Below are 20747 nucleotides of genomic sequence, written 5' to 3'. Positions count from 1 at the left end.
CTAGTCATGCTAAGTATCACCGTGGCAAAGGAAAAAGGAACTCCAATCAGATCCAGTGCTGAATGCAAACAGTTGGGGAAAATTACTGGAAAAACACATGCAAACCACATCAGTGATAATGTAGTACATTAGACCTCCTTCCAAAACACCTAATGAGCGAGACAGGAGCCACAGCAAAATAAACTTCCTAACGGGGAGATATTTTAGGGCAGGACTACTTGTCTAGTGGTTTGACATGATCCAAATTAGTTCAGCAGGGCACTTGTTGTGTACATTATCTGTGATACTGGTGACCTACGTGTATTTCCAGACAGCACTTTCCTGAATGTTAAACAGGCTGGTTGGACACTTCTAATATTCACAAATCACAGCCAGCCAGTCATTCCTGTTAGTTCAGCCAGGCAGAACCATGGCCTGTAGAATCAGAAAAGGATAGGCAGTCTGAAACAGCAACTGTTTCATGAAATCCACCTACTATTTTATATACCTCAGCATCAAACTCCCATGCACTTTGTTGAAGATACCATGTAATACTTTGAGTCCTTCTCAATGTGCATCTGAAATAATGGATTTTGTACCAAACAATTTTAAGTACTGTACTTTATAACATAAATAAAAGTTAAATGAATGCTGCTGAAAAAGAACCTGCCACATCTTCAGATTTTGAATGTGCATATGAAGATTGAAAGTTTCTTGGATTGCAAATGTATATAGAATTCTATTTTGTGCTACTCCACTATGCTGCTAGGAAAAACATTTTTTTTTGTTACCGACATGCCTTCTTGTTATAGACTGCAAGCTTCCCTGATCAATTTAAATTTTACTTTTTGTTACCTGCAGCCAGAAACTAACCCACCCAACTGATCAACTGCTGTTTAGCAAAAATGTCTCTTATAGGCTGGAAATCCACAGCTATGTAGGTTGCATGATTAATTTTAGCTGATGTGGTTTGCAGGTGGTTTCTGGATGCCATGAGCATGGCTGGCACATTGCAAAAGAAACAGGATGCATGCTTCAGATATCTAATATTACACGCGCATAATTAATGTGGTCCACATGTTGTTTGCAATATGTTTATGAGGTCTTGATGTGGTGAGGGCATCACTGATGTGGCTTGCTGGAGATTTACAAGAATTTTTTCGATTTGTTTTTGTTCAGGGAGAGGTTGATCTGGACTCTACAGTATATTCATCACTGCTTGGAAGTTTCTAACGATATCTTGGCACACTACCAACAGTTAACAGCATAATATGGGCATTTTTTTAAAAAAAGGTATCTGATTCTTGAAGCCACGAGGGCTTTTGAAGCAGCTAGGTGTCCATCATATTCTCCGAAGGACAGACCACCCACATGAGCAGTGAAATGACAGATAAAAATCTGTTGAAATCAGGTGAAAATACCTATGTTTTGCCAACACCAGCTGGGATGAAAAGCAGCCTACCTCAATGCATTCCCATCTTTGTTATTTTTGTGGGAAGATGAGTTGAACTGAAAGTGAATAAGTAACTGTGTAAGCAGAGTCCTCTTCAAAGAGTTATTTCTTTCCCACTGGTAAGCTGGTTCCTAAACACCTACAAAGGAAATGTCTGTTGGAGTGAAAAACACTGAACAGAATCCATGTTATGTGATATTTTGATTCCCCCAAGGACTGAGAAGTGAAAGAACCAGTTCCCTGAATGCTCCCTGAACGTTTTTTCGAGCTTTGCTTGGAATGTTTATGGAGTGGGGTTATAATCCTTTGATTTGCATCTCTCTTCTTCATCTTCTTCTGCTCAACATAGTGGCCAGGATCCAAAGAACAGCACAACTAGTGCTGTGTGCCAAAAGAAGGCTTGAGCTTATGTTTTTCAAACAGCAGCCAACATGCCTTATGGGACACAATGTTTGTGAAACTAAGGATGCTTTCAGAAGCAGTTTGTGAACTATATTGCATGCAGGCCTGCTCTTCAATAATAATAAAACCCCCAGAAAATCCCATTGGGCATGCTTAAACCCTACAGCGTACCTAAAGTTGCTCTCTGGACTATGGCTATTAAGTGTAGGTCAGCACTGAGTGATTTGAAGAATGTGCCCATGTAGAAAAACACACGCACTTAGTGCTATCGCCGATATTAATCTAAGTAGAATCTAGGTCAAATTTTCTTTGGCATCACATGTTTGGAATCTTGCTGAAAAATTCTGGCAGCTTTTCCAAAATCCTACAAGATTCTGTCAGATCTGGGTCACATTCATCACCTGTAGCATCAAAGAGATGGGGTGGCACACACAGACAAAGAGAAAAACAGGGAGAGAGAGGGAGGAGAGAGCAGGGGCAGGGAAGGAGATATGGGGTACAAATAACTAGAGAAAGTGATGAGGTTGCAGAAAGAGGAGGGGCATGTAATGAGGCAAACTCCACCTACTTCTGGCTCTGATCCCAACACCACTGGAATAAAGTGCCAGTTTACCTCTAAGAGTGGCTGGGGAAACCCAGCTAGATGGGCAGGGTGTAAATAATAAAATTTATTATTGTTGTTGTTATTGTTATTGTTAGATAATGCAGGAGAAAAAGGTTCCCTACTCCTTATGTAAATGAACTTTTAAAAGCTATGGGTTGTATATGTCTGAATATGGGGAATCTTTTTTATGTACAGATAATATGCTGAGAAGTAATCAGATATAGAAAAAAACATAAGGAAATGTATTTCTTTTTAAATTTCAAGCATGAAATCAAGCAATCTACTTCTGTTGTTTGCTTTTACAGAAGATCTCACTTTAACTCAGGGGGAACTTAAGATAATATTCCTGTACCTGAGGTAACTTGACCTGGATGAACTGGGTTGGCTCTTTCTCACTCTTATGCACGTGGAAGTTTTCCTGCAGAGATTTGATGTTGTACATACGATCGTTAGAGAAAGGAGACACAGGCCTTGTGAAGATTTTCTTGTGTTGTACTTTAAAGGCTTTAGGCTCTGTTAGATATGGAAATGAGGGAGAGAGATGGATTTTCGACAGCATTCTTAAAACACAAGGAAAAACATGTAATGGCTTCTATACAGTGGGCGTGCTACATGTATTGAATTCTCACTGAGAAAGGATTTTCCCCTGAACACACTATTCTCATTTATGCCAGGGGTGGGGAAACTTTGGCCCTCCAGATGTTGCTAGCAAGCATGGCCAATGGTCAGGGATGATGGAAATTGTAGTTCACCAACATCTGTTTATGCATACTTGGTGTTTGCAAAGAGTGAATTCATTACTTGACTGTGGATCCTTATCACCACTGACAAGATATCAGCATGCCTAAGGAAACCCCAAGGTTTGCAGAAGTACCAAAAACTTAAAGGAGCAAAAGTTCAGGGGGGAACCCTAAACATAGTCCAATAAAGAATTATCATGCTCAGTGACCACAGAATGCTGACCAATGTTGAGAGGTGGTAAAATGGAAGAGTATGGCAGAAGGGGGAATGAATGAGGAACGGAATGGATTTTCCTGGAAGAGGGCTTGGATAACTGGTTCCCACATTACACCACATGGCAATGCTTTGTTACAGTCCCACTTGTGAAAGTGGAATTTTGAATGGTCAGGATGGTAGTCAGTGCCAAAATTCTACGCATAAGAGATGTCAGCAAACACATGAAATGCCTCAGCGCACTGCAGGCTCAAAGTCCACATGGCTTGAAAGACTTGTCAGACTTGGTAGTATAGAGCAGGCTTCCTCAGCCTTGGCCCTCCGGATGTTTTGAGACTACAATTCCCAGCATCCCTGACCACTGGTCCTGCTAGCTAGGGATCATGGGAGTTGTACAAAAACATCTGGAGGGCCGAGGTTGAGGAAGCCTGGTATAGAGTAAGATCACAGCAGTGAGATCTCTTTCTCAGACTGCTAACTGGCTATTTATGTCTTCTATTCTCTTGCAGGCACAAAGCAACAATCCCATCTTTGCATGCCAGGATTTTGCATTCCAACTGGATAGGTAAAAGGAAGGTCACGGGGGATCTGAACTGGAAGCATTGCCAAGTGGATTGCACTGTGAATCATTTGGGAGCTCAGTGTTCCTGCTATGTGTATATGAGGCTCGATTATGTATGTGAAATAAGTTACCTTACAGATGCCACCTTGGGAGGCTTAGTCCTGAAAGACAGCATGTAAGTACTTTAAACAAAATGCCTTTGTAAGGTTTTTAATGGTTCACTACAAATGCAAGGTTGATTTGACCTTAAAAGGCACATTCATCATGGTTGCCAACTTCCTTTGGTAAGGAAAGGCTTGCCGAGTTCTCCAAAAGTTGCCAAATGACAGATGCTGCTGTAGGTATTTAAAAGGGGGAGTGAGATTAAAGCGTGTATTTATTTTTTTTTAAGGCTGAAAGGCAAGCTACCTGTCCAAAGACCACGAGGTCTCTCACTTAATCCTGGAATGAATGGCTTGTGGGGGCTGTTCTGCAAAAGACCATGTTGTTTGAGATATACTGTTCTCTCGCCTCTGGACATATTTCGTAAAGACTGGAGCAGCATTTTTTCCTCTTCCTCACGAAGAAGTTTAGGTAACATCATTATGGAGTTGAAAACAGTTGACAGTTTATTTCCTTTATTTTCTTGTTCTTCTGCACATCTTAGATCTTTGAAATGGGATTGCTCAAATCCTCTTTTGCCCTTATCCAAGTTCTTCTGAAAAGGCTCTGGTAGACATATCCTTTGAAAAACAAACCAGCACCCATCATCAATCTGTTGCTCCTTGTTGGACGTTTCTTGAGTTGCCTTCTCTCCATCAGGCCATTTATTGACTAGAGTCTTTCTAAGGAACTCGATGACAGCTGCTGCATCTCCTCCTTTGACCTGGCAACTTCTCAACAACCTTAGAAGCACAGCTGAATTCTCTACTGACTGGATGTGTTGTGAGTTTAATGGCTCAGAATGATCCACGATAGACCTCCGTTGAGCTTCTTCCACAACTTTACTGACATTTGGACCTCCTATGATGCATTCCTGCTGAATCCCACAGTCATATTCTAAAAACTCTTTGAGCAATTCCAAACCAAGCATGTCCTGAGTTTTATGTACCATAGTACAGGAAGCAAGTCTTCTCATGTGTTGGAGTAGGTCGGTTTCTGCAGCCAGACGCAGTAGCTGCTGAAAAAGAAAACCCAAAGACAAGTCACACTTTAGCCATCTCCTCTTAAAATAATCCTGGGAGAATTAATTAGTCCAGTACAAATCAAGTTTCATCCCAAATAATGACTCAAATAGATTATTATTCTTATTCTTATTAAAAATGGGGAATTAATTCAAGTATGTGTAAGTATGGACAATGTACAATCTTTCCCACAAATTTATTCCTACTTCCTTTCAGAGCTGGCAAGGGAAAAGAGATCATAAACAGCAGTGCCCATACATCATAAACAGCGGCACTGTTAGCTAGCTCCATGGGTGGCTTGAGGCTCAGAGTTGAGAGAAATGCCAAACAGTGCAACACAACAGGGCAGCAAAGCTCAAATGGCTTGCTTTAATCAAACCCATAGAAATCAGTAGGGATACTTTGGAATATGCTGTTAAAGCTACAAGAGATGGGGGGAAGACTATTTTGCTTCCTGGGTCAGAAAATCCCAGTGGTGACCCTCCAGTGATGCTAAATCTTATTACAACTAAACCAAGACATGGACAATTTGCTACACTTTTAAGAGTACCTCTAATAAACCATGGCTTGGTATTATGTGCAAACGAAACCTGTGCAAGCATACCTTGAGGGACAGTTACATGCAAATCAAAACAGCCCCCAACCCCTCTTATACCTGAGTTTCACCTGTGTCCCCTTGCTTTCCCTCCCCAGCTGTTTATTATGGCTCAGCTCCAAAAACAAGTGAACAGAATGAAATTAATGGAAAGAACATTCCCACCATCTTCTCTCCTTGTGCCTCCTGAAAATTCTGCATGGTTGGGTGTGCTGTCCTATATACAGTGTGGGATGGGATGCAATCCCCAAATCTGAACAGAACCTCCCCCCCCCCCCATTTTGGTAATTCCCTCTCCCCCAGCAAGCTCCTTGCCCATTAGACAGCTTTCGGGGTGAGCCTCATATCCTCTGAAGAGGCTTTTAAGGGGGCACAGGCAGCTTAGAGGTGGTGGGGATGGTTTAGGATTCCCCCCCTTCTTTCCATGAACTTTCTTCCATATACTTATCTTAGGATCCAAGCCTATATCTGTACAAACATCAATTAAGGACAAACCGATGAATTTTGTGATACACATAAATCATGTTGTAGTAAGCATCCTTCCACTGCAAACAGAGCCCTTGCCACTGCGTGACATGCAAGCTTCATGCTACAATCCTCTGCAATCCTTCCCTTCCCCATAGGACAATTAAAACACTTAGCCCATCGTCCTTTGAGACACTATCTGACTGTTGCCACAGGCCTCCCTTACAACAGTCTCAGCTACTTCAGTGTGACACTGGGAGCCACTTAACCCCCATGTCTCACAGAGATCAGATTCAGCACCTTTGTGTTATGCTTAAACCAGTGGCGTAGTGCGGGGAGTGCAGGGGGGGCCGGCCGCACTGGGCGCAACATCTGGGGGTTAGGGTTAGAGGGCGCAAATCCACGGGGTTAGGGGGTGCAAATTATTTGCCTTGCCCCGGGTGCTGACAACCCACGCTACGCCACTGGCTTAAACTCCCATGCTGAGGAAGAAGTACCCCACAATTACTTGATTTGAGTGAAGAAATGAGAGGACTCTGCTTTTGAAAAGGGAGTTTACAGCAATTTCAAGCAGTAAATGCTAGAATTCTCAAGACTGCATCTTTCAGAGTTTCCAGGTCAAAGAGCAAGAAGCTACTGTCCTTTTCCTCCAGTGCTAATGAAGCTACCTAACAACAACAAGAAGAGGCATGGCAGCAGTAAACCACAAGTAATCTGTAAACTGTCAGCATGAATGGAAATTGCATCCCATGAGGAGAGAAACAAGTTCTCTCTCTCTCTCTTTCTCTCTCTCTCTCTCTCTCTCTCTGTGTGTGTGTGTGTGTGTGTAAGGTGTGGGTCTGATGTGCCCACTTCACAACTATTTTCCAGAGATGGATGAGTGTCTGGAAAAGGGTGTTTATGAAAATATTCTTCTGCCAATTGTCTTGCTGTCCTAAAAAGCAGTGGAGCTGGTGAAGAAGAGTAGGGGAAAGGAAGAACTATCCCCCAAACACAAAAACACTCAAGTGGCCAGTCAGCGAATGCCTAAATTTCTTTCTGGCATGGCAAAATGCACTCCTCAATAAGATCACTATAATCTAGGAGATGAAATGGAATATGATGGGACACTGTCCTGTTTGGCAGCATTTGCTTTCTGAAGATGCACTAGTTCCAAAAAAACGACAGAGCACCATTTGTCCGAGCCAAGATCACTTGCCTTGCCATGGCGATGTGGGAAGCTGAAAATGCAAGCCATGTGAACTGGTACCAAGCTCGTGGATAAACAGATTTCTGCTTCCAGTGCTAGCAATCCCCAACTCACCTTATTCATCCATAGCCATCCCTATTTGGAAGTTATGTTTTCTGGGGCTGTTGCCCATTGTTTCTAACAGTGACACTACTGAAGAATTCCCAATTAAAACTTTAATAGGCAGAAAGCTGTTGTAAAGCTAGCATGTGATATGCAAATTTTAGATATTAGATTTATATATGGGAGAGAGAGAGTTTTATTTTTAAGAAAGACAGATGTTGATGGGGCAATCAGTGTTAAAAAGATTGAGCTTCTAGCTGCTGGGCCAAAATGCTTCAACTATGTTTCAGTGCATTAAAGACGGTCAGGTTATGCCTTGGTTTAGTTTCAGCTTTTTGCATTCCTCAAATGAGCATGTGATCAAACAGTCCTACAGTACTATGAGCTGTAGTCCAATCTATACATTTTTTTAAAAATGTTGTGTACAATGCATATGCGTCACTTGCAGAGGCAAGTGAAATAGTTCAGGTTGTTACCAGTGCCACCTGACTTATGCTCATGCGGCATATCAACATGGCTCACAACAGAATGTTAAAATTTCACAGCAAACCCTGAATCCTGGCAACCACAGCAAGTCCTTGTCTCCTCCTCCTGTGTGTACACGGAGTGAGAGGCGGTGACTGAAAATGAGGGTCGGATTATTTACAAGGGGAAATCTCGGAAGCTTTAAATATTTGTGGCTGATGTTAAAAAAAATCGCAGAGAGTTAATTGGCAGAATCTGGGACCAGGGAAATGGCATTCAGACTGATTATTATTTCTAAAGTGACCAGGAAAAGTGTGCAGTGCCAAAGTCCAAGTGGCTCTAGATATTCTGAAGACATTGGGGTGTGGTGGGGAGGTGCTGCAGAGAAGAACAACAAGCAAGTTACATTTAGTCTTCCGTTGCTTGTTTCAGAATTCTGAAACTGGAGCTTCTTCATCTCCCCCTCCAGGGTGATTCCAGAGCTAAAAGAGACAGCGCACATATGTCCACGTGAAGAAAGAAAGGTGGATCAGCTGTAGACCTCCTACACAAACAGAAGAGGCGCTTTTTCTCCCTTGTTTCAAGGGTCCAACATGGCTCTCACTTTCCTTTATGAGTATTTGTTAATTTATCCTATAAGGATCATGGTGTTAGGCATCATGAGACTTGAAGAGCCCATTCAACCGCCAGGTGGAGATTCCTTGCTCTCTGCACCATAGGGCCGCTTTCTGAAGGAAGGAGCCATAAGCAGTTCAAGCTGGGGTGCTAACAGTACAGATCGGAATGCTCTCAGGCATGGTTAGTTGCATTGCTTATTGAACTTAGAAGATACCTTTCATTTTATTGGTTTAATAAATTTATATCCTATTTTTTTTTGGGGGGGGAATCCTCACAAGGCAGCAAAGATAAACAGATAAACAGTGGTACCTCGGGTTAAGAACTTAATTCATTCTGGAGGTCCGTTCTTAACCTGAAACTGTTCTTAACCTGAAGCATCACTTTAGCTAATGGGGCCTCCCACTACCGCTGCGCAGCCAGAGCACGATTTCTGTTCTCATCCTGAAGCAAAGTTCTTAACCTGAGGTAATATTTCTGGGTTAGCAGAGTCTGTAACCTGAAGCGTATGTAATCCGAGGTACCACTGTACTATGCAAGTATGTAAATACACAATTCGAAACATTAAAACAATCAATAACATGCAAATAGTAAGACCATAAAATAGGGTGCAATCAAAATAAATCAGCCCGTGTGCCAGTGCTTCCGTGCCTGCTGTAGCTCAACATAGGCAGTTTATTAAAAGAATGTGGAAGACTTTCAAGCTTTTTTCCCCTCTTTCGTACCAGTTCCCTGCCAGCCTGCCTCCATTTTGCACCTTCTCCTTGGTACCTATCACTATTCCAGGCACTGAACCAAGGCATCTGGAATGGTCAGTTGTGCTGCTGATTTTCTTGTTTAGTGTATTTTCTCACAGCTACCAGGTTCATATACACACAACATTTCTGCAAAAATCAAACAGCATGTGGTACATGTATAAAATGTTAATCAGCTGGCTTATATTTTGAATGACTACCATCTGTGGTTAGAGAAATATGCTCAAACACAAACCACCCCCACACGCAGAATGATAAAACTGCAATTGGACAGACCTGTATAGGCAATGTCAGAGATTCTGGATCATCTTCAGGAATCCCATATGTTTCTGAGGGGAAATACATATCAAGTAATAATAAATGTATGTGAAACACAAAAGCAGCATTCCTTCAAGTACAGCAGCTGTGAAGCAAATGATTTACGCCTGCTTACCAATGACTGGGATGGCACAGTTTCATTCTGGGAGCACAGTTCCCAGAAAACTGACCTAGTTTCACGTCAAAGGGAATTATCTGAGGTGATTGTTCTGTCAGCAGGTCATGATATTCTTCTTCTGGAAGTTCTGTTTTAGTACAATTCTTTTGCTCGGGATAATATTTATGACCTGTTAGCAGATTTGATCGGCCTGGCTGCTCAGATGAGGGAACTTGTCAAATGGTATTATTTGAAGACCAATTCAAAGGCTACAATCCCTCACCACAGAAGCTCCCAAAAATGTTTATGCATGGTGGTGACCTACTGAAAGGCCAGAATGTCTGGAATCAGTATCCCCATGGGATGGTCCCAACTACAAGAGCTGCCTTTACACCAGCAACAGCAGTTAAACTGTGAGCAGTTTTCAAATGTTATAGCCTATATGGGGGATGGTCGTATGGAAAGTTTTCTTTTGGCAGTGGTAGTCAAAGGCATTGTGGTCTACTTGTGGGAAGGTGAAATGTTTGAATTGGCTTTCAGAGAAGCATTGCATTGTTATTTTGGTGAGCAGATGGCGAGCATAGAGTTTGGAGGGGATATCCAGCAAGCTCATGGGGCGGTAGTTTGGGGGGAGGGTTTTATCTCCTTTTTTGTAAATTGGCATGATGATGTTCAATTTCCAACCAGTTGGAATTTGAGCTGTATTATGTATGTAGGTGTAGAGCTTAGCCAGGATGGGTTGCCACCAGTCCATATTCATTGTTTCTAAAATACCACAAGAGATGATTGATAGCAAGCAAGGTCTGTGTAACAAGATACTTAAATGCATTTCACCGAGAGAAGCAATTAATTCAAAACATTTAAAATGTGAATAAAATCTTTCAATTTTAATTCAAAATTTGATCTCAGCATTCAGTTGTGAAGGATGTACAGAAAGGCTAGATTCTATGTCTTGACAGTATACCAAAGGAGAATAGTGCTATAAGTTTACCAAAGGTTTATTAATGGTTCAGCCTGCAATCATGAAACCAGCTCTGTTGTTACGTTTCAGAGAAAATGTGGTTTGTTTCCATGAATGGGCAACACAACACAATTCTAACTGGGGCGGGGGGTATTCCTTTATGAAAAGGCATCCACTATGTTCTGAAATGCTTGAAGAAGAAAAAATTATCCAGACAATAAAATGCCTCTTCCTTGAAGGTATTTCAGACACTTCAATGACACATTAAAATGTTAGTTTGTTGTCTTCTCGGTATAATTTTGAAAACATGATGTGATCCAAAGTATGTGTTTTCAGTCTTGCATGCCACCATCCAACCCCTAGTGATGTACTTGCTCCATGTTCATTACACTGTACAAACTTTCTATTCATAGTTTTCCTCCCCAGTATAATTTTTAGAGGGTAGGCTGGAATTTCCTTGTGTGGCATATGGCAATCCTCCACCTGAAGGCTTGCTCCAAATAAAAGTTTACATTCCTCTGGCATCTCCCTTCAGATGTAAAGGCATGAGGTATGTGTGTCTTCTGTTGAATAACCATCTGCATTTACATGTTCTAGTGGCAAAAGGTACATAGTGTTCTTACACCGTACGGGCAGCAGGAATGTCCAACTCTACTTCCTCTCATAAATAATACATAATAGACAAGACTTTTAAAATATGCCAGTTAAAACTCCGGACTGGCCCTTCCCACTCCAGGTACGAGAGCTAAGAAAGCTTGAAATAAATACCGCAAGAGAGTTGGGCCTAGCAGTGGGAGGTCAGCTATGGTAACCACAACCTCCTTTTTGGATTAAGGGGAGATAATTTCATTTGGAGGCAACTGCAAGAGGTCGTGAGGTGATGGACGGCAGTGGTCTAAATACTTCTGCGAAGACATCAAAAGTGGGAGAGGAATTTTGAAAGAAATGTCTAGGTCTGAGAGTCTGTTTTATGTCACTTCAGCTAATGCAAACAAACAACTTGTGTTGGCGTTGCTTTTTAAAAAAAGATATGACAGAGTGTAACAGTAATTAAAAGTTATGATGGATAAACAAAGCACACATAGTAAATAAAAAAATACATGTGTAGCTCAAAATAACATATATAACCCTGCATTGCTCAAATAGATAATGTTTTTAGTGTGTGCACTACAGTAACTGTCCATTGATATGAGGCCACAAAAATGTTTTGACTTTTAATGATGACTCAACCTGAAACACCATCAAAGGACATACTACTAAAATAACCACAGAAAGTGAGAATATAGCTGCTGCAATCCAAAGCCATGAGGAATTCAATCCCATGAGCATGAAAAAATGCAGAGGATTATTTTTTAATATAAATAGCAGGGAAGGGTGTTTTTTAATTTTTTTGTCTGACAGATGGTGATTTCAAAAGTCCTCATCTCTATGAGCTAGTAAGAAGACGCATATTATAGCAAGCAAAGCTTGAGTCTGAGATGTAACCTTCTTTAAGTAGCCAGAGTGCCAATGCATAAGGCTGATGAGTGGAACAATTTCCTCAGCTATGAGGAAGCTATGAGAACTGGCTGGATGTTTTTATGGTTCGTATACAGCAATTAGACCATCCTCTCTAGTCAATTTGAAGTAATAATGGTATTCACAATGCTGTGAGGAACTAGAAGTATATACTGGTTGCTTTAGGACATTTTGGACTAGGACTTGCAAGAAAATGTGGCTAGTTGCAGGGCTTTTGGGAAGCATCCCTGGTCTTGGCGACTGCAACTTTTATCTGTTCATTCCACCAAGGACATTTCCTTAAAATACCAAGCACCTCATCTGTTTTTATGATAAGGTTCTTAACAGACATTCTTTACATGCTCATTGAAGACACATCTGTTTGTCTGTGTGAAGATGCTGCATTGCAGCATGATAGAAATCTTTCTACGAATGCATGGTCTATGGGGGAGAACTCCAGTGCAGCTGAAGTTTTCTGCAAATGCCATAATGAATGTATGAGGTTGGAGGCTGCTGCTGTGGTGTCACCCTCCATGTCTATTCACTGAATGCACAAAGAGCATCTCTCAGGGGCTCCTATGCCATTTCTCAGGCCAAACTGCCCCACAGTTAGGAAGGATATACAATAAAACGTTAAAAGCATCAAAAGCTAAGTAAATTCTCAAAATAAAATACAAAACCAGCACAGAACAAATAGCACATGTTACTCAGCACCAAAATTTAACCCACAAAGACCAATGGAGGTGTTTTTGTTTTTTTAAGTGTGTTGAAAAGAGTTCAGAGACAGGGCCTGCCTAACATCATTAAAAATGAGGAGCTAATGCAGAAAAGTCCCTGCCTCATAAGCCTGGTAGTTTTTGCAGATGGGTGTCTCAGTAGGGTGCTTCACTCTTTGGCTTAATCGGTTTTCCTAATGTCAGTCATAACGAGAAGTTTCTAGCCCTCATGGGTAAAAAATCCATTTTAACTCCTATAGTCAGCAGAAGGTCCCTGTTAGCTATGAAAGTATATGGGGGGTTTTCAAGGCTGGGAAGTACTGAGCCCTGGGGAGAGCTAGAACTGTGTGAGCTTGGAGATTGCAGGAGCAAACCTAGGTTTGGGAACATAGGTGTGGGCACCACAGTGCGGTAACTAATGTGGTATCTGGAATTGGATTTTGGCTTAGACTGTGGATTAGGCTTCCACAAAGCACCAGGGTTTAGTGGATTTGCGGGCTGCTTTTCTGGTGGCACTTTGCTGGAGAGACTAGAGCAGACAGTTTGCATGCAGAAGATGTGAGACTCAATACCCAGCATCTAATCTCCAGTTAAAAGGATCATGTAGCAGGTGGTGATGGTAAAGGTCCATGCCTAAGACTGGCTGCTGCTGGGCAGGGCATGGAATGTGGGGCTGGATGAACAAATAACTTGACCCCGGAAAAGCTGATCATTGTGATGGAACAGTGAATTGGTGCAAATGACAGGAACTGAGCCCAGGTCAGTTGATGGAGTGTGGAGCAAGCACAACCTGTGAAATGATGTTGTAACTTCCATGTCATTTGTTTAAAGTTGTTATTACTCACTCAGGCAACCTTCTTGAAGTGGAGATGCCAATGTCTTTTTGCTAAAGTATGTGTACCCTCCACCAGTGCGTATCGGCTTCTCATGATGAAAGCTATAAAGCAAGAAGGGATATTATAGAAAGATCACTTCCCAGATCCTATGAAACGGAGCTATCCCACTCCCCTATGACAATCACTCCTTCTAATAGCAAATGCAGTACTCCTGTGCTGATGGAAATTAAACCAGAAAGGATCTCAAGTGGTATTAAGCATGCTTGAGATAACCTCAAGCATTGCAGCAGTGATGATTTAAAAAACCACAACAACCCTAAAGAGGGCAACTCCCACAAAGCCCAATAAGAACTGGACATCCTCAAACATCAAAAGACCCCCCGCCGCGGGGGTTGAACCGCCGCCCATACGATCGGCAAGTCCTAGGCGCTGAGGTTTGACCCACAGCGCCACCCGTGTCCCTGTCTGAAAGCATTACCATGCTGCAAAACAAGCTGCTGTACAGTGGATATTTTGTAGATTATGGCCTGGAGCATCTGTCTGGAACAAGCTGTGGCCCTCCAGATGGTGCTGGACTACACCTTACGTCATCCCTGGTCACTGGCTGTGCTGGCTGGGGCTAATGGAAGTTGTAGTCCAGAAACATTTGGAGGGCTGCAGGTTGTGCACCCCTGGCCTAGGATAATAGAGGTGGAGGAGGCCTAGGCCATCTAGTCAACCCCACTGCTCAATGCAGAAAATTTAGAGCTAGAATATGTCCAACATGTGGCTGTCCTGCCTGTATTTGAAGATCGAGAGCCCACCATCACCCAAAGTAATTGGTCCCAGTAATGAACTGCTCTTACTCCCAGTGCTCAGTCACAATGCACCCCCCTATTCCTCAGTCCCACTAGAACTTAGCCTGTCCTCTGAGAGCAAGTTTTTGTTCAGAAGACACTTCAGAAGATTAAGAGGTAGAATAATGGTGGATATACCGTACTTGGGGAAGAAATGTAATCTGAAAGTCATCTTCCTCAATCAATGGGAAGATTAACAACTTTGGGAAGAAAAAGAACTCAACCCTTTCTTTGATGTTATTATTAGCTCCAAAGAAATACTTTCAAGAATTAAGTGACTTGCTACAGTTAACTTTCACAGGAAGTACTATAAAGCAGGAAATCTCATTTGTCAGATGTTTGCACTTGGTCTCTCTCTTTTTTTCTGTAGAAAACAATGAAGCATATTCTAATACAGATTTCCTTTATTTAAGATCATTAGCCAAGTTGGTTTACTACTGATCCAGCCTAAAAAATTCTTGTTGAGAATTGAGACAGGATAAGTAGCTGTGTAGAATAGCAGGTACATATTATAATAAACTCTTAGCAATAGAAGGTACATATTATAATAAACTCAAAGCAATGCTAAAGGGGGGGAGTAGACATATTTAGTAAGTTATAACAGAATGACCACCACTGCTGGCTAAAATTTGAATTTTGTTGTAAGTCAGGGGTAGATGAATTGCAACCTCACTACTATAATTTAATGACTAAGACAATTACTGCTCTACAGGAGATGTTTTTTGGGGGGGACCCTCATGTGTTGGTTTACATTAATGCTGTCCTGTGTGGCTTAAAATGGAGTTTGACAGAGATTGTAGATGGGAGAACAAAGTAGACAAATAGATATTAGCGCGCACACACAATTTGTAGTTACATGAGGAATCATTTCAGATGTCATTTCTGGACATTAGGAATCATTCCCCCATTTGATTACCTGACCATTTAGCAGGCAACACTATTGCTTTTGTCCTTAAATAGGATACTTACTGTTTCTGAATGTTTCTGTCACAGCCATAGCAGAGTCCATGGAGAGGCTGGTTGTGGATTAACTCTACACAATAACTCAAAGGTTCTGATATCTTTTGGATCAACTGTGCTTGTTCCCAAAAAGGAACATACCTAGACAAAACCAGAGAAGAGATGTTTTAAATATATTTGTTATAAGATTAGCCATTGAATTATATTATATATAATATCATATGCCAGCAGACTTAAGGAAGCTATCAACAACAAGAAGGCAAATTGATAAACACATCACTAAAAATATGAATACCAATAAATGAAAACCAATAAAAAGATGAAAACCCATTTCATATAACTTTTAGGTATTTTAGAAACAAGAAACTTCTTATGCAGGCAGTTGGACCTGTGAATGACAAAAGAGTCAAAGGTAGAAAGAGCAGATTGCAAAGAAGCAGAATGAACTCTTTGCACCTACCTTCACAGGAGAAGATGCAGGGCAGATCCCTGTGCCTGAATTCTCTCTCTCAGGAAGGGAATCTGAAGAACTGATCAAACAGCAACCACAAAAAAAACAACCAATGTACTGGGCCTTACTAGCAAACTAGAAATGATAAAGTACTAGATCCAGATGTCATGACAGATGTGTGATGTTACCCATGTGACAGAGGTATGTTACATTATGCACAGTGTGGAGAAAGCAGATGGAGAAAAGTTTTTCTTCCTCTTTTAATAAAGCCGAACTCTGGAAGATTCAGGACAGATAAAATGAATCACTTCTCACAGCATATTGTAAAACTGTGAAATTCACTACCGCAAGATGTAATGATTCCCACCAACGTGGGGAATTAAAGGGGAATTGGAAAAATTCCGAAATGATAAGGCTAACAATGGCTACTAGTTATGATAGTGAGGGGGGGGGAAGTATTTGATCCCCTGCTAAATTTGCCCGTTTCCTACCCAGTCCCTGAGATCATCTTCCGAGGCCCTCCTTTGTGTGCCTCCTTCTCGAGCGGTCTGGAGGGTGGCAACACGAAAACAAGCCTTTTCTGCAGTTGCTCCCTGTCTGTGGAATGCTCTCCACAGAGAAGTTTGCCTAGTGCCTTCATTATACACCTTTAGGTGCCAGGCAAAAATGTTCCTTTTTAACTAGGCCTTTGGTTGATCTGATTTACATCCTATGCCCTTTTAAAATGTGTGGGGTTTGGTGTGGGGGTTTTTTTTGGGGGGGGGTTATAGCTTGATTTTGTTCTGTGAACCGCACTGAGACCCCCGGGTATAGGGAGGTATAGAAATTCTAATAATAATAATAATATTAATAATAATAATAATAATAATTCTACGCTACCCCATAGCTGCCTAGTTGATGAATAACCAGACAAGACAACAGCACATAGATTCTTGCATTGCAGGGGGCTGGACCATATAACCCTTATGGTCCTTTCCAGCTCTTCAATTCTGTGATTCTATGTCATGCTTGTGAGCGTCCCATAGGCATGTGAGAACAGCATGCTGCACTAGATGGGTCTAGCAGCCCTCTAGCGTTCTAACAGTGAAGCCATTCGAAAACTGTTTTGCATTTGTACTGCAGCCATGTTCATTGATATTAGTTGACCCTGGCGCAGTGTCCTTGAGAGGTGAGGTCTTACAATGTCAGCCTGTAAAGTGGATGCCATGAATATAGAGTTTTACTTCAACCTTTTTTCTTTCTCCCCCCCCCCCCCTTATTGGCAAAGCAGCCCATTCTAGAGATGAAAGAAACCCATCTTGAGTTATGGCAGTTGTCCGCCATGCACAACATGTTTTTCAAAACAGTGGCGTCTTCTGCATCCTGTTTGGCGCACCTCCCCTTTTTATTTTCAGCATCAGAAAGAAGGTGTGGGCGCCACACACTCTGATGAGCAACACAGGAACCAAAGATAAAATGAAGAGCATCTTCTCTGTCCCATAAATAAGACCTTTGCTGCCAATGCTTTGAGTCTAAGCCATGGATGCAAAGCAAAGATGAGGTAGCTGTAAAATCTGGCTTCTCTCTGGAAGATACATTTTAAAAGGTAATTTATTGCTAGATGTTGCAGGATCATCAGATTACATTCACTTTCCATTACCACCAAAGGTGAATGTTTACTGTTTGCCCAGGGAAGTTGTGGAATCTCCATTGAAGGCCTTTAGGGAAAAAACATCTGTCAGGCATGATTTAAAGCGTATACCAATTCCTCGTTAGTTTTGGGTGGCTTTAATGAAGGCTCCTTTCCAGTGTTACATTTTTAAGGTGGTTTTTTTTTTTTAAGGCTGCAATACCTTGTCCTCTTTGCAGGCTCGTTCATTTCTGCAGACATATTTTTACAGAGTTAAGGAATTTAGTTACTGAAGTATCAAGGAGAGAATCTGAAGAAATCCTGATTCTGAACTTCCAATGGCCACCAAAATTGCAGAAAACTTCATTTTTTATTTCATTTTTTATTTTTGAGGTTTCAAGCAGCACTGCTGAATTAGAAGTTAAATGAATTTGGGTGGGAAAAATTATTGGGCAAATTTTCCTATTTCCTATTTTGCTTTCATTTCTTAGCCTATGTTACTGTTGTTTTGGATTTGCCTTTAAATTCTGGGCCAATTCACATGCATTTCTGAGGAAGTACACTCCTCATGTGAGATATTTGTCTAGAATCATTTCCATATGACAGCTGCTGCATTTTCAAGCCATCTTCCTGAGGTAAGTTCTCTAACTGTCATGTATGAGTGATTTCAAACAAGCCCAAAGAGCTGGAATAGTTCCTGTATGATTTAGCTAAAGGGTTTTTTATGATTTGGGGTGAGGGAATTACTTTAGTAAAGCATTTGGGGACTCTGGCTGATGGCAGCTATCAGCAAGGTCAGTTGCTGGCTGAGGACTTAGAAGGAACCAAGATGTTGTCTGAGGAACACAGTATGAAGATTTCTGTAGAAAATACTGTGATAGCCTTCTAGCCCAAAATCTGATGAAGAGATTTCTACAGATTAATAAAATGTGTGTTTGTCTCTTACAGCTTCTCTCAATATACCTGTTGAAATATATATATATATATATATATATATATATATATATATATATATATATATATATAACTGTTCCAGTTTAGTGAGAATGGTGAAACAGCTGAGGTAAAATTGCTGCATGCTATCTCCCTCCAATGGCAAATGATGGTATTTGTTCCCCAAATAAAAGATGTTTTCTAGTTATCATTTAATATCTAATGTCCATAAGGATTTTCTCATTTAGGGGAAAAACACCACCTCATGTGCCTAGTAGAATTTATGGAATGAGTTGTCTCTGAAACACAGAAGCTAGAAAACAGAAGAAATATCAGAGAAGCCCATTTATCAGAATTATCAAAATCAATGCTGAATCTGAAGTGGACAGATTTGCAAACCATGGTATACAGTAAATCATTAATCTGATGTTTCTTTATTTGCCTGAAAAATATGATAATAGATACTAGAGATGAGCAATGCTATCATCTACTGGTAAAGCCATTCTGCATTATCCATGCCATAGGCCATATTATTTTCTATGAAAATAATAAATAGAGATAAATCAGCTTTCTGAAAGGGGAGAAAATGTCAGCATCACAGGAAACCTTACTGCTGACATCAAAAGGAAATTTCAGGCTGAAACTGCTGAATTATAATTTAGGAGAAAATTAAATTGCAGACTTGAATTGAAACAATCAGAGGTTCAAGAAACTTTCTGATTTAGCTGCCTGACAGGAACTGTGAAATAAGACTTTTATCAACCTCAGAAGAAGCAGGGACTGCACTGGCTTTCTAGGCAACAACTGACACTGGTCTGGTATATATTATTGTCTCTGCAAGCTTTAATCTAATTGGTTGGACCTTGAATCATTCAATTCCCCCAGTTACTGCACTCAAACAACTCTTTCTTAAAATAGATCTAAGTTCATCAGGTGACTCAATGGTACAAGGTGTGTATTGGCTAACTAATTTGAACTTTGGAGCACTGGAATAAAAATAAGTACCGAAGTGGGGTTGTTGTTTTTTCTTCCAAAAGTATCACAGGGAAAGGAAATAAAGTCCAAATGAAAAACTCTGTTAACTAAACAAACATTCAGAGGTCTGAGTGGAACATGCCATGGAAACCTTATTAGACACTTGAAACAGCTCTTAGCACATAGCGTTCCCTCTCACCGGTTCCTACAGGAAATACTAGCGAACAAATATTTATTTCCCAAATTTGAGTCATGCTGGGAAATAATATTTTGTATGTTCCTTATTGTAGAGCATTAGAATCAAAGCATCCCAACTTTTTGGACCCACTCAGTAGAAACTATATGCCCAATATTCAAGGTGGGTTGTTGTTGTTTTTTGAAACAGTGGTTTTTCCTCCACATATAGTGATGAAAACCCAGTTAGAGATTTAGATACATCTTCTACTAGAGGACCCAAGTAATTTGGGTGCAGGCCAAACACATCAGTTACGTTTTCGTTACGCTTCTTCGCTCCCATTCATAGCCAGGCCTACAGCCAACCACTTTGGAAAGTTAAAGTGAGCTGCGTGTTCTTGAGCTGTGATCAAGTGTTTCCCCACATATAGGCTGGGTGGGAAAAGTGGGTTGTTCAAAGGTCAAGTAGACATTCATTAATGGGAGGAGAATGGGACTGGAGTTCTGTGGTGGGGATGAGATAGTTAAGGTTTCCAAGAGCAGACTGCAAACCAGAAATGGTTTGCACTTCAGGGAAGGGAAACAGTTTTGGTCAAAGGGACTTAGCCATTCTCCAAAAAGAAAACAAAAAGAGTGGTGCATGCTCTAGTTATCTCCCGCTTGGACTACTGCAATGCGCTCTACGTGGGGCTATCTTTGAAGGTGACTCGGAAACTACAACTAATCCAGAATGCGGCAGCTAGACTGGTGACTGGGGGCGGCCGCCGAGACCACATAACACTGGTCTTGAAAGACCTACATTGGCTCCCAGTACGTTTCCAAGCACAATTCAAAGTGTTGGTGTTGACCTTTAAAGCCCTAAACGGCCTTGGCCCAGTATACCTGAAGGAGCGTCTCCACCCCCATCGTTCTCCCCAGACGCTGAGGTCCAGCGCCGAGGGCCTTCTGGCGGTTCCCTCATTGCGAGAAGCAAAGCTACAGGCAACCAGGCAGAGGGCCTTCTCGGTAGTGGCGCCCGCCCTGTGGAACGCCCTCCCATCAGATGTCAAAACGATAAACAACTACCTGACATTCAGAAGAC

General features: G+C 41.4%; 1 protein-coding gene across 1 annotated transcript in view; it reads right to left on the bottom strand.

The window, feature by feature from the left end:
* The window catches only part of LOC309366303 (uncharacterized protein), a gene marked incomplete at its 5' end in the record, with an annotated part of 130252 nt that overhangs the window by 97231 nt on the left and 12274 nt on the right, over nt 1–20747 (bottom strand). Inside the window, 5 exons of the mRNA XM_081904754.1 lie at nt 2791–2951; nt 4363–5113; nt 9580–9632; nt 13738–13829; nt 15534–15665. Coding sequence (XP_081760880.1) covers nt 2791–2951; nt 4363–5113; nt 9580–9632; nt 13738–13829; nt 15534–15665 — 1189 coding nt within the window. The remainder of the gene's footprint in view (nt 1–2790; nt 2952–4362; nt 5114–9579; nt 9633–13737; nt 13830–15533; nt 15666–20747) is intronic.

This window comes from Podarcis melisellensis (assembly GCF_964234715.1).
Source record: "Podarcis melisellensis genome assembly, chromosome: 3".
NCBI lineage: Eukaryota > Metazoa > Chordata > Lepidosauria > Squamata > Lacertidae > Podarcis > Podarcis melisellensis.
The sequence above is the reverse complement of the archived record's forward strand: the minus strand, read 5'-3'. Positions and strand labels throughout refer to the sequence as shown.